Consider the following 15,121-nt stretch of genomic DNA (forward strand, 5'->3'; position numbering starts at 1 on the left):
ATGCTTTTCTCTGTTTCCCAGAGACTTCAGCTAAAATGTCAGGGGTCTCTATGATGTGCTATGTGAATGTGTGTTTTCCAAACATTATTTCTGTGCTGCAGCATACGCCAGCATTTTCGCTTTGTCAACTCATTGCAAGCCCCCCAAAAGTTAAACCTGCTATCACAAGTCATTTGGTTAAATCTTGTTGTTTCAGAGTCTTGGGGTCAGCCAGATGCCTTCAGCCGTGTTTTGTTGGATTTGACAATCTTCGTTCTTCTATCTGTCAAGTAGGGCTTAGCCCATCGCTATAGAAACAGGGGACATGAGCCCAGGGCTGACCTTGTGACTGGTGAGAGACAGAAGACTTAGCCAATAGCCAGAGATCAGGTTGCACAGAGGATGGCCTCAGCAGGGATGTGTGTGACTCAGTGCTGTCACAGGCATCCTCCACATCCCCGCTGGAAAAACACAACTGAGCTGAACTGGAGCATCACTCAACGCTGCTCTGCTTTTTTTTTTCTTGCTTTTTTTTTTTTTTTTTTTTACATTAAATCTGAGTGTGTCTGTGCGTGTGTGTGTGTGTGTGTGTGTGTGTGTGTGTGCGTGTGCGCATGTGTGAGTGTGTCTGTCTGTCTGTCTGTGAGTGTGCATGCAGATGAGTGTACTCAGTGAGAGTGGGCTGTACTCTGTGGCTGTCAGTTAAGTATAGATATTGGCTAAACTGTGGAAATTTGGAAAAACACATGCTTGCATCTAAACATGCACAGGTTATTAGCTAACAGTATACCCCACCATGTACCTATATGAGAGAAATGATGGATGCATGAATGTAAATATTGATATTTAAATATCTGCCTTCTGGACTGTTAATTAATGTACAGTGTAACAGAACATATGTTTATACATAGTAAAACTTAAAACAATGTGCTACCATTTAGAATTATGTCAATGTTGTCATGTTGATGGAGCAAGCCATTAATGTATATATGGCAATCAATAGTACATACACAATTTATGCATTATACCAAACAGATAGAAAGATGAGCATAAGTTGATTTAATTGCTGAGTTTTTCAGTTGTAAATAAAACTGTACAGAACAACGGAGCGACGGTCTATTGTGTTTAAAGAGATACATGTGTTGTCATGCTACGGCAGACAAACTGGCCCGTGAGTGGCGAAGGTGATAAAAGTGAGACTGTTATATTTAGTCTGCTGCCCATCCTGTCTGCACTGTGCTGCGTTGTGCCTTGTCTCCTGGCTCCAAGCTGCTATAACAAAATTAGGATTTAAAAGAAGCTAAAGGAAGGTAATACATTCAAAACACCTCTGTGGAAGAGGCTACATTCTTACATTAAATCATAAAGACATTTTCCCATTTCTATTTTAATTTGCACATTATACATTAGCTGTAGTTAATGATGTGAAACAAACAAGGGGGACAAACCTGTAGTACACAGGCTGATGCAGAGGTGCACTGAAGAGGAATGTCAATGAATTACAATGTGAATGAGGGACCATAGAGTACTTCGCCTTCCCTTGCTTTAGATGTGCCACTTGATGGTAATGCCAATGGACACTCTGAGCAATTTAAACATTCATGCATTGTCCAGCCAGGGCGCTGTGGATTTCACTGTAATAAAAGCAATGTGACAGCACTAGGCGGGGGGACCAGGGATTGTCACTGTCTCAACAGGCTTTATGAGGCTCTCAGAAGGTATTTCCACAGAGCAAAAGGACGCTGATACACAGATTCCTTTAAAAGTGTGGGTTCTTGAAATTGTTTCTGTACAAAACGACTGGTTATTTTGATCTGCTGCAGCCCATATGAGACTACCTCTCTCAACCTACTCTTTAATCAAGGAATGTCACCAATGCACGCACCTGGTGCATGAGTGCGTATATGTGTGTGTGTGTGTGTGTGTGTGTGTGTGTGTGTGTGTGTATGAGAGCTCGCACGGCCCTTTCAAAGCTGACCTTCACAATCTTTGAGGACCCACTCACACCCTCTCTACCTGAGAGGCCTTTGGTCAGCGTTAATTACCCACAGTACCTCCAGCTGCCTGCTCATCAGGTCAGCGCTCCCATATGGTCCTCCAGGAGGCAGCAGGCAGGCAGGCAGGGGCGGGGAAAGTGCTGGATACCTGTGGGACACTGATTACATAAGCTGTCGCTAATGAGAGAGGTTCTTTCGGAAAGGGCTGCAAGTTCAAACGATCACAACGGTGGCAGTGGCTGACAGATGCAACCCCAGAGCAAGGGGGACTTGATTAAACACACACACCTATGCACATGCTGGGACACATGCACATACACACCTGCATCCAGCCTCACTTTAATACACACTCGCACACACAGAGGCACACAGCAGGAGAGGTGCTCTTTGATGAGCCAAGTCTAGAGGTTGATGAGAAGGGGCACTGCAGCCTGATTCAGCTAGCTTGGGGTCACCGGGGAGTGTGTGTGTGTGTGTGTGTGTGTGTGTGTGTGTGTGTGTGTGTGTGTGTGTGTGTGTTCATTAGTCATATTGTGTGATATCATTATACTAGTGACTCATTTGGCACACACCTCTCAACATGGGTCCTCTTATACATGCAGTGACTATTTTTTTTAAAAGAATATATGCAAATCAAATTGGGCTTATTTTTGTCCAATAAAGCAATTTCTTCGTGCAGAATACATTTATATCATCAGATCTAATTCGTCTTAAAGCTTGATAATGAAATCCTTGCAGCACTGAAGATAAAAACAAAGATTAATGTGCTGTTCGGCTTTCTAGCCCTGCTGTCATGTCATCTGTTATTCTCAGACGAGAGCTTCGTGGTAATGCGGTTAGACCTCACAACAATGCTTAATCACAACAAACCACATTAGGCCAAAGGTAATTGTGTTTGCTTGGTATATGCACGGCCCAATCTGTTTCGCTGCTGCCAATGAAGAGGAGGGATGGGGAAGAAGGGGTGGGGGCTGGCTTTCCACTTTGGGGCGGGGAGGGGGGCACAACCGAAATAGTCTTGTTTACCTCCAATGTCTGGCTCCACCTTATCGAGTTACAAAGCTGCTGCTGCAAGTCAAATTGGCCTCTGATCGATCTGCGCTCTGATGGCGAGAGGCAGCATGACTGACAGTCTGACAAGGATCTCAGACGGGAGCTGAGTAATGCATGTCATGTCATTTTCCCGGAGACACCTGAGGTTCAGTTTCTCGTCCAGGAGGAGTAAACAACAGAGCAGATTTTATCACTCTGCCATCTGCATTATGCTAAACTGGTCATTTTCTGCATCAGCCAGGACATCAAAGGGCAGTAAATGTCACATTTGAATTTTGAAGGGGTGGACGATTCATAGGAAATGACAAAGCGTCTCAACGTTTAGAAAAACTCGTACTTTTATTATCCAGCTTGCAACCAAGCAACTTAAAAAGTGATAGAATATGAATGTCACAGGGTGAGCATATCTAAGATTCTACAAACGTTTGCTTTCAGACCCTCACTGTTACCAACACGGGTCTATAGAAATTCTCTCAGTCATCTATTGACTCTTCAGATCTGTTGAATTCAACAGATTTAGGCACCTGATGCAATTATCACACACAAGCCTGCCAAACCTTCAATTGTCAGCTCCAGTGCTAGCACTTTAAAATAGCATAGATTTACTGTACATACACAGGTTTTATACTAAAGGTGCTGAAAAACGATTCAGTCCAAATGAATCCCACACAGCGTCAGTTTACATAAGAGTCCTTTTTTGGTCAGAGGTTTCAGCCAGATAAGATGCATGCAGGTCTAAGGAACCAGACTGGACCCGAGGTGACCACAGAGCAGGTCACATGGGGTAGAACTGCGAGGCAGCCTCAGACGACTGGATCTCCACCTGAGCCATCTTGAACTGGGTGCACTGCAGCCATTTGCGCAGAGCAAATGGAGGGGCTCCGGATGTCGGGCCCTGCAGACACTGGTGGTTCACCCGGTTCTGGATGGCCTGGAGACGCAGCTGCAGCCCCGCAGACAGATGCTGATGAAGGAAGGGAGGGAAGATGACAACATTTTAGTTTGAAATCAACAAAAGAGTCCATAGTGACTTTTATATTATTAATCTGCATCAATAATAGCCTTAAGCCTTACCTTAAGGTTTGACTGAATCATGGGTAGCCACATAGGAATTAGCTATAGGAGAAAATGAGGATGGATGAGTATTAGGCTACGTGTTAAGGCGATCATATATTAACCATGTAGAAAAATACCAGAGTTACAGAAAACCTTGACAAAGATGGTCGAGTTGCACTCCTGCAGGGCTTCCATCAAACTAATGACATGAAGACACACCATCTCTACCATCTGAGAGGAAAAATATCAATCATAACTGTTATTTTCTATAACATAGTTACAGTTTCCTCATCAAACATAAAACAGGAATGAACCCAAAAGTTGAAACTAAACTCTTCTCTTTGTATTTCACAAATGAACACCACATTTCCAGGGCCTTTTTCCTACTGTAGCTAGCTTAAATAGATCCCCAGTGGGAAAGTATAAGGCAGAGCACTCACCACTTTATTGTGGGCCATAAGCTGCAGGATGCTGGGTGTAACCCGACTCCAGAACTCCAGGCCAGTGAGGATGGCGCTGGAGGAAAACTCTGTCTGGTTCTGGTTCAGAAGGGACGGAGCAGCGGCCGCCTGCTCGCAGTAGATGGTCCACAGCTGGGCAAACATGAAGGCGTGGAACAGAGAGCACATGTGCAGCACCGACGTCTGGGGACAGAGATCGAGATCAAAACAGAAAAGGCCAGTGAGGTGGTTATAGATCATATTAACAGAACCTGGCTGGGGTCATGTGAAGGGATTTGTCTCTGCCAGACCTTTGACTGTTCCGGGAAACCAATGAGGATGACTATAAGATGATCTGCGATGTGGGAGCCAGCATCCAGAGGGATGGGCATACAGGAGGTGGAGCCCTGGTGCAGGGCACAATGTGTCAGGGAGCCCAAGAGGAGCCAGGAGAGCTGACGAATGTGGGACACACACTCGATGAATTCTTTTGGCCTGCAGAGAAAAAAACCCATTGAAATTCAGTTTTAAAAATCGGCCCACAATATATTCTATAAAACTGTATTCTCGTACTTCTCAGGCTTATACTCATATTTCACCATCAGTTAATCTTGCCAACATTTGTGTTACATAAAAACATATTTTCTCCCTTATCTCCAGTGGTATCCAGCCGTGAATTTTTTTTTTCCAGGTTATGAGATTTCTTCCCTCCCTCCTTTCTTCCCTCCTATAGGAAAAACAGCACTATCTGTGGATTATCCAGAGCAGCTATGGGCTATTGATTCTGCTGGAACGTGATGTTGTTTTTGATTTGTGCAAGTGCAATTTTTGAATTTTGTAAGTACCACCAAACAATTACATTCACCTGTGTTATATTGGACTGGAGGCAGAAATCTCATAGACTGCTATCTCACAGCCTGGACAAATAAAGCTAGATATCAGGAGAGATATATGAGGAAATATGTTTGGGTTTTTTTAATTCAGGTGAACTGACCCTTTAAATAATTGAATCATTTCTAAACTCGTCTGTCGTTTTGTCATTCTTACCCTTGTTGCATGGTGGATGGTGGATGATAAAGCCAGGGAAGATAACGGACAACAGCTTTGTTATCACGGTGATTGCCTTTGCTGATCTCCATGGCGGCGACTTGTGCCAAGCCCACTTTCAGGTTCCCCCCGAAAGTGTCCTCATGCAGCGGCTGACAGCAAGCCTTCATATGGCTCTGCATAATAGATATGGAGTAAGCAAAAGACAAGGCAGAACAATAGGCAAAATATGGAGGACAAAAAACTCTACATATGATAAGATATTGCGCATGTTGAGGTGCTCAGATGAAGAACAAGACTTACTTTAAGTTTGGTTAGTGTGTGCATATCTGCAATGAAGTCCAGGAGTTCACTTATGTATTGTCTCATGCACTCCATGGCTGCTGTTGTGCACTGTCGGGAACAAAAGCAGTTTATCCTTTAGGAGGAATCGCAGCGGGGTCTATCTTTATTTCCTGCTGTTTTATGAGGCTGATTCTAATAAGATCCAAACACACATCGACTAAAGTCTTACCCCCGGCAGCGTTAAGATCATGTGCTTTTGAATGATGGTGGATTCTGCTAGCCGTGTACCAATATCTGCACAAACAAACTGAGAAATTCCACAGCGAGCTTTAGAATTGTATTCAGGAGAAAACACTGTGATGTATTTCTTTCGTGTAAACAGAAGTGCATAAAAGACAGTATTTTTTTTACCTGGACCAGCAGTAACAAGTTTGTGTCAGGCAGAGGAGACTTGAACTTGAGAGCCTGCAGAAGCTCTAACACCACAATGCGGGACATGTAGAACTTATCTCTCTCCTGGATGCGAGGAGATACAGAGTGGAGTAAATGTACTGATGCAGCAAGACTGCCTTTTTCTATTATCACTCTCCCTTACTCATGCTGCGAGGAGAGCATAAACTCTGTAGTCTGAATAGAGGGGGAAGGACAGGCAGCAAGAGGGGAGGGAGGGGAGGCAGGGAGACAGAGAATAGACAGAGAATAGTGAAGCTGAGGAGTAGATTTAGGCCAGTCCAGATCTCTCCTCCCAGAGTCCCAGGCAGCTCAGATGAGGCTGTCAGGCTGCCTTCTCCCTCCCTGAGGACAGGCTGCTCTCTTTGTTCATCCCTTCCACACAAAGCCCAGCTGCCTGTTTACAAACCACACTGTCATCTTCTGGCTTCCACTTTGCCTCTCTCTTTCTCTATGCAGTCATGTTTGCTTATGTTAGGCGCAGGCACATGCTCCTCGCCTCTTACAGAATACAGAGCTGCTTCTGAGATTTCTCACTGTGTGGCTTGTTAATGTGCATACCTGTACGCAGCACTCTCATAATTAAAAGTTAATGGAGCATGTCCATTTGGTAAATAGCAAATCATAGGCCCAGTCGCATTCGGTGCATAGTGCAGTGTAGCTGTGACAAATGGTGCATGGTGTGACAAACTTTAGTAGGTCTAGAAAACCCGACTTTTTGTCCTTAAAACCTGACCTCCAAAGATAACTGAACCGGCTGAAAAATCCTCCCTGTGCTTCGCAGAAATCTCACCTCTCCATAACACAACAGGCACAGGACAGGTTCCAAAGGCAATTGCTCATAGTGACTCTGGGTTTTGAAAAGCGGATATTATATGGTGAGGAATTAAAGAGGGTGTAGAAAATCAATACTGCAGGAGACATAAAGCATGCAGCGTTGACAGTGGTGGAGGACTGAGGATCCATCTGGCCCAACAGTGCAGACAGCCCTGGCTCCATCTCTGTCTGAGATGGCCACTCAGAAACACACCATACATCCTCGGCCTTAGCGCACCAACTAATCATGTTAATCAATACTGGTTGATTGCCTACTTAATCATCTGTGACACATGGCCACATTTCTAGCTGACTGGAGAGTCAGGGAAGTAGGTGTAGCACCAAAAGAGTCATGAGCAGGAGGTCTGCGAACAGGAGCTCAACATTTTTAACGCTGCAGATTAGTTTAAAAGGTTTAACTCTTTCAAGACTGCACAAATACTGGATGTCAGCACCTGTTTTATTCCTACACATGAAACTCACAAATAAATAATGTCAACACACTCATGAGTACCTTGTTGAAGGCTTTGTAACACAGTCCACATAGTTCTACGAGGTAGGACAGACTGAACATGCCATACTGGATGACAAAGCTCAGCAGTTTGGAGAAAGGCTCCAGGAGGCTCTGTAGGATGGAAGAAGAAGAGTTAGAAGAGAAGTTAGATATTAAAAGGCCAGAATTCGGACACATCAGTATGTACAATTGTGCTCAGGGCTTACCCGGGTTGCATTTGTAGTTGGGATTTTCAGTAGACAAATGATAATCCTCAAGCTGGAATCCATGGGGCACTAATGAGACACGCAGATTGCAAAAAAAAAAAACAACAGTTGAACATTTGTAACTGTCAGTAGGTTTTAAAGTGCAAAAGTTGAAAGTTACTGCATGGTGCAAAGCCATATTCCTGGACATGGTGTTTGAAATGTGTCTGCAGTGATAAATTTATTAGAGTACACTAATCTGACCTCCAAGGTCAAAAGCATCAGAGTCAAATCAATTACAATTTTAAGACTCTGTCCTATTGAACCCGACAAGGGCACTGCTAGATGCTTTTTCCTTGAGCCATAATCACATTAAACCATATCAGACCATGACTAAGTGAACGGAAGAGTCGATATCTACCTTAAGAGGAAGCACAGAGGGCAGTTTTGTGAGGAAGGTCTGGAACTGGTTGCAGATGGTCGTCCACAGGTTGCTAGGAGAGTCCATGGGGAGAGCCTCCATGAAGGTGGCGATGTTTTCCAGGCAGTGCAGCATTGTGCCCCCTGCTGGCAGACTCTTCTTGTTGTTCAAGCCCTGGAGGGCACAGAGGCATAAATCGTAACAGGGTTATATAATGACATTCTATAAGTGAGGATATTTCCATTTAGCTGATCATTCAGTCCTGATCAATCACAATGCTCATGATGAGAGCGGGGGATTCAGGACAATGAAGCACAGATGATTGCTCGAAGGGCTCATGCATCAGCGGGCTCCTATCTGTGTCATTTATTTAGCTTAACAGTAACAATAAAGTGGCACAGTGGTGCAGAGTAAGGCAGGTTTTCTTGAATGCCCCGATGATTTGTTGTTTTAGAGGGGCTTATGCTGCACATGGAGCTGGAGCCACTGAAGCGTTTTGCTTTGACAAGAGCTCCTCCTGCTGGTTGACTCTGACTCAACAGAATTACGTGAAGAAAAATCCCACCTCGAGCAGCATGTTGAGGGCAGCAACGGAACTCAATTCATTGAAATCTATCAGGGAAGACGCGAGTGTTCGCAGAAAACTTCCATCTGCAAGAAAAGAAAGGTGGATATAAACAGAAAGAAGGTGACAGTATGACTAGTGTGAACATATTAAGTTAGCCTTATCATTATGGGAAAAAATAGATGCATTAAAATAAATATGGAAAGAAAAGCAGTAAAATGTGCATCTGCCACAGGTTACAAAATATAAAACACAGTACAACGAGGTCAAAACACAGGCTTGAGCAGCTAAGACGCTAAGAATCTCTATAGAAATAGTGCAGGTACATTTCAAGCATTTTTGAGTTTAGCAGTCAGTGGTGTGAGCAGACCTTTGATGTTACTCTGGAAGAGCTGGGGCAAGATGCCATTAGGGGCCAGCTGGTGAAACATACAGCGGAGGAACTGCTTGGCTACACCTGCTACGTTCCCTGGGATCAACATACTGCAAAACATCACAGGGAGAATGGCTGTGTTGGACTACCGGTCACACTTCACATCCATTATTAAACTCATCTGCAAGCACAGTGAATATCTGAGCACACTGGTGTGACAGCTTTAATGTCTCATACCTCTCAGCTTGTCCAGAAAAATTGGCACTAGATGCCAACCTGAAAGAAGTTAAAGCAGTGGATTAGGACTCAGGGATGAATTATGCATGAGTTCTAAGGGTGAGTTATGAAACTTCATTTAACGGTGAAGTGCTGTGTGGATGTAGATTGTTGGAGCGGCCGTACCTGCCCACAGACTGCATGATGTCGAGAAGCATCGGAGCAGCTAAATCAGGGCTGAGGTGGATGAACATGGAAAGAACAACCACCGCCAGGCCGAGAGTCTCCTCGTCGTATTCCTCCAGCACGGCTGCACAGTCCCGACACCTGGGACATCACATCGAAATAAACCGGCTTTAGCATCAAGATGACTTGTTTCAAGACAGTTGTAGCTGTTGATTGATTCATCCACCTGTCAGACATTGTGGTCGGCTGCTCATCAATGAACTCCTCAGGCGCAGGGACAAACATGCTGACAGTGCTCGGAGCAGAGAGCAGACTGGTCTTCGTTGGAGCTACAAAGGAAATAAATGAACAGGAAGCTTTTGGTAAGATTCAGTTATTAGAGGCTGAATGAGGTCACTGAGAAAAAAAACACGATAGTTTTCTTTTTTTAGCCCCTTGTACAGAACGAATCTAAAATTTAAATCTAAATTTAAGTGCACTTGTCATAATCTAACAATTTCAAAGAAGAGATATTTAGGCTACTTGACTATATTCCAAGACTATTTTATGGAGTTTGGAGAGGATTAATCCAAGCACTCTTAAAATGAGAAAAAGGATTCAATACTAAAAGTAACTAAAAGTGAATTTGTCAAAAAAAAAAGGCTACTTTTAAGTAACTAATGAAGACCTATATTTGTTCATTTGCATGTTTGTTTATTTGCTTACTTATCTTTTTCCTCTTTATATCTGTTATTGGGGTTTTTTATCACACGTGTTACTAAAGTATGTCCACATATCTTCTCAAGGAAAAGTCTAAAGTCCAAAGCGACTGACCCGTCTCCCAAGTGCTGATGTTGTGTGGCGCACTGGATTGATGCTCCAGCTGTCTCTTCATTAGCTGGCTCATGGTCAGAGCTCCCAGAGAGCCTCGTTTCACCTGACGGTACTGAGCTAAAGGTCGGACACAGAAGACAACACCCGGGTTGAAGTACCTGCCAAGACCGTTTCAGCAATACCAACGTGTGTGTGTGTGTGTGTGTGTGTGTGTGTGTGGTTACATGGAGATAGGTAAGACACACATGAAAAGAGATGGTCAATGTAATTTTATTATATCATAAGGACGAAATTAAGTATTTAGCTCTTTTGAGGAACTACAGCATTATAACAATATTTTAGAGTGAAACTAATTTGAATTTATAAAACTTTCTCAGGGATTTTACCGACTTTACAATAAGAAGTCAAATAATATTAAGTGATTTTATTGCATATTTCTACATTCAATATGATGTTTGCAAAAAGAAAGTATAAAATATGCTTTTTTTGTTGTCTGCACAGGTAATATATGAGATAGCACACATATAATTTTAAAAACGGTAAATTAAGGCCCTCATTATGATACGACAACAGTCAAATTTATTGAAGTATTTGGATCCTACTTGATACTGAAGAGCGGTGGCTTGTTTCAGGCATAGCAGCTTCAAGCGTTGGGGCTGAGGCAGATTCTCGTGGCTTTTCCAATGTAGACAGAACTTTGTGATCTGCAAGGCAATATGGGTGAACAACGGGCGGGGCATTGGCATCAGAATATATGCCGTTTTACGCCAATAAAAAAAACTGCACAAGATATAGACATTCAGTAGTAATAAGCACTACTGTCGCTACCATTAGGAGATAGTTAAAGCTGATTTAGGGCTAATTTAATATCCGTTTCTTATGTGAAGTTTAGTGTTTTGTTTCCCTCACCACCTCTTCTACTTCTTTATTGTTAAGTCAATTTATGTAGTTTCACAGCTTCTGATGGGTGCTGAAAAAAGTGTTAGTATGAAAGGAAAGGAAACGTGAACACATATATAGAAACACACCACAGGACACCACACAGCTGGAGTGGTTGGTTAAATAAAGATTTGAGGCAGCTTATATTCTAATGACTTAAAGGAGCATACCTGTGTGTTGGCAATATTTATCTCCTTTACTACAAACCATGTATCCTTTACATTTATGCTGTCCATTGTCCAAGGCATGCCATCCATTTTTCCCATCATGCCAGGCTGCCATTAGTTTCTATTTTATTTGGAATATGGAGTGAAAATCTATCAGTAGACTCTGCCTGAGCTGTGCTCTCCATCACAGTGAACATTAAGCCTGTATTCATTTTTGTCAATGTTACAACATTAAAAATATGGCAGAAAGGATGTTTTTCTAAAGGGACAAATCAGAGATTTAACAACAAATAGTAATAGTCCATAGTAAATAAATGACAATTCCTATTGTGTGATTAAAAGTGAATTTTAAAAGTTGTAAGTGAGGTGCACGCTCTCAGATCTAGAGGGGGACTGTTCCAGACTCTGGGGGTGTATCAACTCAGCGTAGCATCACTCAAGGCTTTAGTCCTGGACCCAGGAAAAGTTCATGTGAGAGTCAGCAGAACATACTGATCTGTTAGGAACATAAACTGTGAGGAGTGAGGCTGTGATTTTCACATTGTAGGAAAATGGAAACCACTGGATGCCAGGAACCATGGAAAAACACATCAGCATGGTTTGCAAAATGGTTAAATGTGACCTAAAAGTTTATTATTGTAGTTTAAATGGTTGAGAAAAAGATGGAGACCACACTGGCACAAAAAGGAATTATCATGCTTTTAAGGGTTTGGATAAGCCTCCTCAAATCTTAGGCATCTCCTTAAAAGATCACTTTGACACAAATTACACGGCACCTGACCAGCAGGAACCAGTAGGAACTATGTGTCCTTCCTTCTTACCAGTTTCTGTGGTCTGCTCACCACCCAGCTTGTCGAACATGTTGAACGTGATGTCCAGGTATTCCCTCTGGATGGCACTGACAGCTATCTTCCTCTGCTTCCGCTGTCGGGGAACAATCTGGATTTTGAACTCCGCCTCATCATTGTCGTCCCCATTGTCAGGTTTGGGGTCGCTGTCGGCTTCGTCACCCATGTCGTCGTCCTCTTCATCATCCCCGTCCTCTTCTTCGTCGTTGCTGTTACTTTTTTCTGACGAGGAAAGAGGCTCTGCTTTGTCTTCCGGGATGTCCAAGAAGATGGTCCTACCAGAGGGACTTGTCCCTGGTCCCATCCCGGTCTTTACCTCCTCAGATGTCACAACCGTGTCATCTAGAGATGTGTAAGGGACATGTTGGGTCTTCCTCAGTAGGTCTCTCTTCTGCTTCAGGGTCATGGGGCTTTCGTGGCAGACATATTCTGGTCTGTCAGGGAGATCCAGAGAGGTGCTAGGTGTCACACGGTTCGGCTTCTTTTCCAGAAACGGTTGCTCTGAGCCTCCCTTTCCCATCAGAAGGCCGGGGGTCTTTTTGTTACTAGAACAGTCCTCTACACTCACCTGAACTACAGGAGACAGACGCAAAGTGTTGCTGCTTGCAGGGGAAGCCGAGACCTTTGGACTCCCGTTGAACTTGGAGGCTATGATGGTGTTAAGGTCGAACTCCTCGTCGCTCTCTACGATCCTCAGAGGAGGCAATGGTTCAAACACCAAGGAGTCGCTGTCGGACATGGAGAGCAGTGAGTGTTTCTCTGGAATGGAGGTGCAGTCGGAGGAGAGGTCAATGAGGTCTTGGTCCTCCTTCCCCTGAGCTGATCCTCCTAGCGAGCCCTGGTCAAACTTGTCCTCAAAGGTCTCCATGCAGCTGAGGCGGACTTCTGGGATGACAGGCTTGGAAGTGTCGGAATGGCCGCCTCGTGAGCCTCGCCGGTCCACAGCATCACTGCCCTCCACCCGAACCGAAGAGCCATCGGATGATCCTTTGCCGTGATGCCTGCCGTGGGACGTGGCCGAAGATGGGGGCAGGACCACAGGGGGCGCCTGCATGTCACAGCGATCAATGCAGGATTTTCGTCGATGTTCATCTAGATTGAAGAGGATGGAGTCAGTGTTGGAAATGTCCAGAGACTTCTGCTTGTGCATGGCCTGCAGCCGCTTCTTCCTGGTGCTCTCCTCCCTCACACAGTGCAGAATGCTGTCCTGAAGGGCGCTGGCTTCACGGTACTCTGACAGCTCAATTTCACCTGATAAACAGAAGAAAAATGAGACTTTATCCCAGTGAAAGCAAAAAGCCTCCTGCAATCTGCTGAAAAAGATTAAATCGATGTGCTGTTACACTACACTTTACTCTGAAAGCCTCTGCTTCTTACTTTTCTTGGCATTCAGCTCTACCGGCTGGTATTTCACAGACTTGCTGCCACCAATCCTCTTCAGGCGGGCAAAGAAGGTCTGTGACTCCTTGTTAGCAGCACCAGTCGGCGTGTCATGGACATCTGACTCATCAAATACACTGTCCTCTTCTAAGATGGAGAAAACATTAACATCAGTACTGCATTTAAGAGGGAAACAGATACTGTGACGAGTGTCACTTTCATCCTATCTTGCCATTACAAGGCGTTTTAGAAGTCTGGTGTTGAGATAAACAACATTCTTTATTTTGATTCACCTTTTTCTTTCTCACTGTAGCGGCTCATGTTCGAGTTGTCGCTGTAGAGTGGCCCTGCTGTAGCGTGGGGACGACAGCTGTGATACTGGGCATTCAGTGTGTTGATGGTGATGTGTATCAGGTGGAGGACCACTTTGCTGCCGTCCATGTCTCTGTAAGGGTACTGTGGTGAATAAAAAAATATAATAAACTAATGTTGTATAATTGATACTCCTTTTGTAATTCATACTGTAAATCATACGATATAAAGAAAATATGTAACAACAAGACTGAATGAATAATGATCCATGCAATGAAATCCCACAGACAACAAAGAGTACCTTATAGAGGATAACTAGCAGGGCTTTGAGCCACATCTGTCTGATGTGTGGCCTCAAGGCCCAGAGAGAGCATCGAGGCGGCTGCTGGAAATAGTGTCTCAGCTGGGGACATGTGCAGTACTTCAACACCTGGACCACCAGGGGGAGCAGCTGCGTCCCCAAACCAATATTGTAGTCCATCACCTGGAAGAAACAACAGTTAAATTCATTAGCATTCATGTTATACTGTTATATTCCTCACAACATGCTACTAAACATACCCGATCATCTCTAGCTACAGTCACAAAATACTAAAAAAAGATGCAATAAAGCGATGATAGATTATATATCAGTTACTTGTGCAATGCCGGCGATGAAGGCGTTGAAGCAAGTGGAGGTGCGCATCTTCTGAGGTGCAATCATGAAGCAGCCCTCCTGTTGGTCATAGCCCAGCAGCACGTACAGGTGACGCTTCACCGTGTTGAAAGCCTTGGCACTGCCGATGTCGGCCTCTGCACTGCTCTGGTCTTTGGCCATAAACTTCATGAGCACCATGATCAGCTGGTGAACCGTCTGGTGATCTATGCCAGCGTCCTCGGGAAGCAGGTCTCTGATGACGGTGTCGTCCTCAGGAGATGGGGTCTGGCCTACAAGAGGGGCTGAAGCATCAGGGTTAAAGTGCGGGAGGAAACGTGCTGCAGACAAGGGAGAAGATGGGGAGAGGGAAGGGTGCAGGAGCAGGGGGGTGGAGGGTGACAACACAGAGGTGGGGGGAGTCATCTCATCCTGTCCACTTCTC

At 44.3% G+C, this 15,121-nt stretch overlaps 1 protein-coding gene across 1 annotated transcript in view; it reads right to left on the minus strand.

Moving 5' to 3' along the window:
* Positions 1-3,343: 3,343 nt before the first annotated feature.
* Positions 3,344-15,121, minus strand: part of LOC139297560 (protein unc-79 homolog) — a 33,445-nt gene continuing 21,667 nt past the window's right edge. Inside the window, exons 28-51 of the mRNA XM_070920284.1 lie at positions 14,680-14,964; positions 14,344-14,526; positions 14,024-14,186; positions 13,728-13,877; positions 12,324-13,601; positions 10,999-11,100; positions 10,397-10,513; positions 9,810-9,912; positions 9,584-9,724; positions 9,419-9,457; positions 9,179-9,291; positions 8,809-8,894; positions 8,244-8,417; positions 7,844-7,912; positions 7,638-7,748; positions 6,269-6,373; positions 6,087-6,164; positions 5,876-5,965; positions 5,573-5,748; positions 4,837-5,020; positions 4,526-4,729; positions 4,239-4,316; positions 4,104-4,145; positions 3,344-3,993 (exon numbers count right to left, since the gene is read on the minus strand). Of these exons, the coding sequence (XP_070776385.1) occupies positions 3,805-3,993; positions 4,104-4,145; positions 4,239-4,316; positions 4,526-4,729; positions 4,837-5,020; positions 5,573-5,748; positions 5,876-5,965; positions 6,087-6,164; positions 6,269-6,373; positions 7,638-7,748; positions 7,844-7,912; positions 8,244-8,417; positions 8,809-8,894; positions 9,179-9,291; positions 9,419-9,457; positions 9,584-9,724; positions 9,810-9,912; positions 10,397-10,513; positions 10,999-11,100; positions 12,324-13,601; positions 13,728-13,877; positions 14,024-14,186; positions 14,344-14,526; positions 14,680-14,964 (4,260 nt within the window). The 3' untranslated portion in view covers positions 3,344-3,804. The remainder of the gene's footprint in view (positions 3,994-4,103; positions 4,146-4,238; positions 4,317-4,525; positions 4,730-4,836; positions 5,021-5,572; positions 5,749-5,875; positions 5,966-6,086; positions 6,165-6,268; positions 6,374-7,637; positions 7,749-7,843; positions 7,913-8,243; positions 8,418-8,808; positions 8,895-9,178; positions 9,292-9,418; positions 9,458-9,583; positions 9,725-9,809; positions 9,913-10,396; positions 10,514-10,998; positions 11,101-12,323; positions 13,602-13,727; positions 13,878-14,023; positions 14,187-14,343; positions 14,527-14,679; positions 14,965-15,121) is intronic.

This window comes from Enoplosus armatus, chromosome 15 (assembly GCF_043641665.1).
Source record: "Enoplosus armatus isolate fEnoArm2 chromosome 15, fEnoArm2.hap1, whole genome shotgun sequence".
Taxonomy (NCBI): domain Eukaryota; kingdom Metazoa; phylum Chordata; class Actinopteri; order Centrarchiformes; family Enoplosidae; genus Enoplosus; species Enoplosus armatus.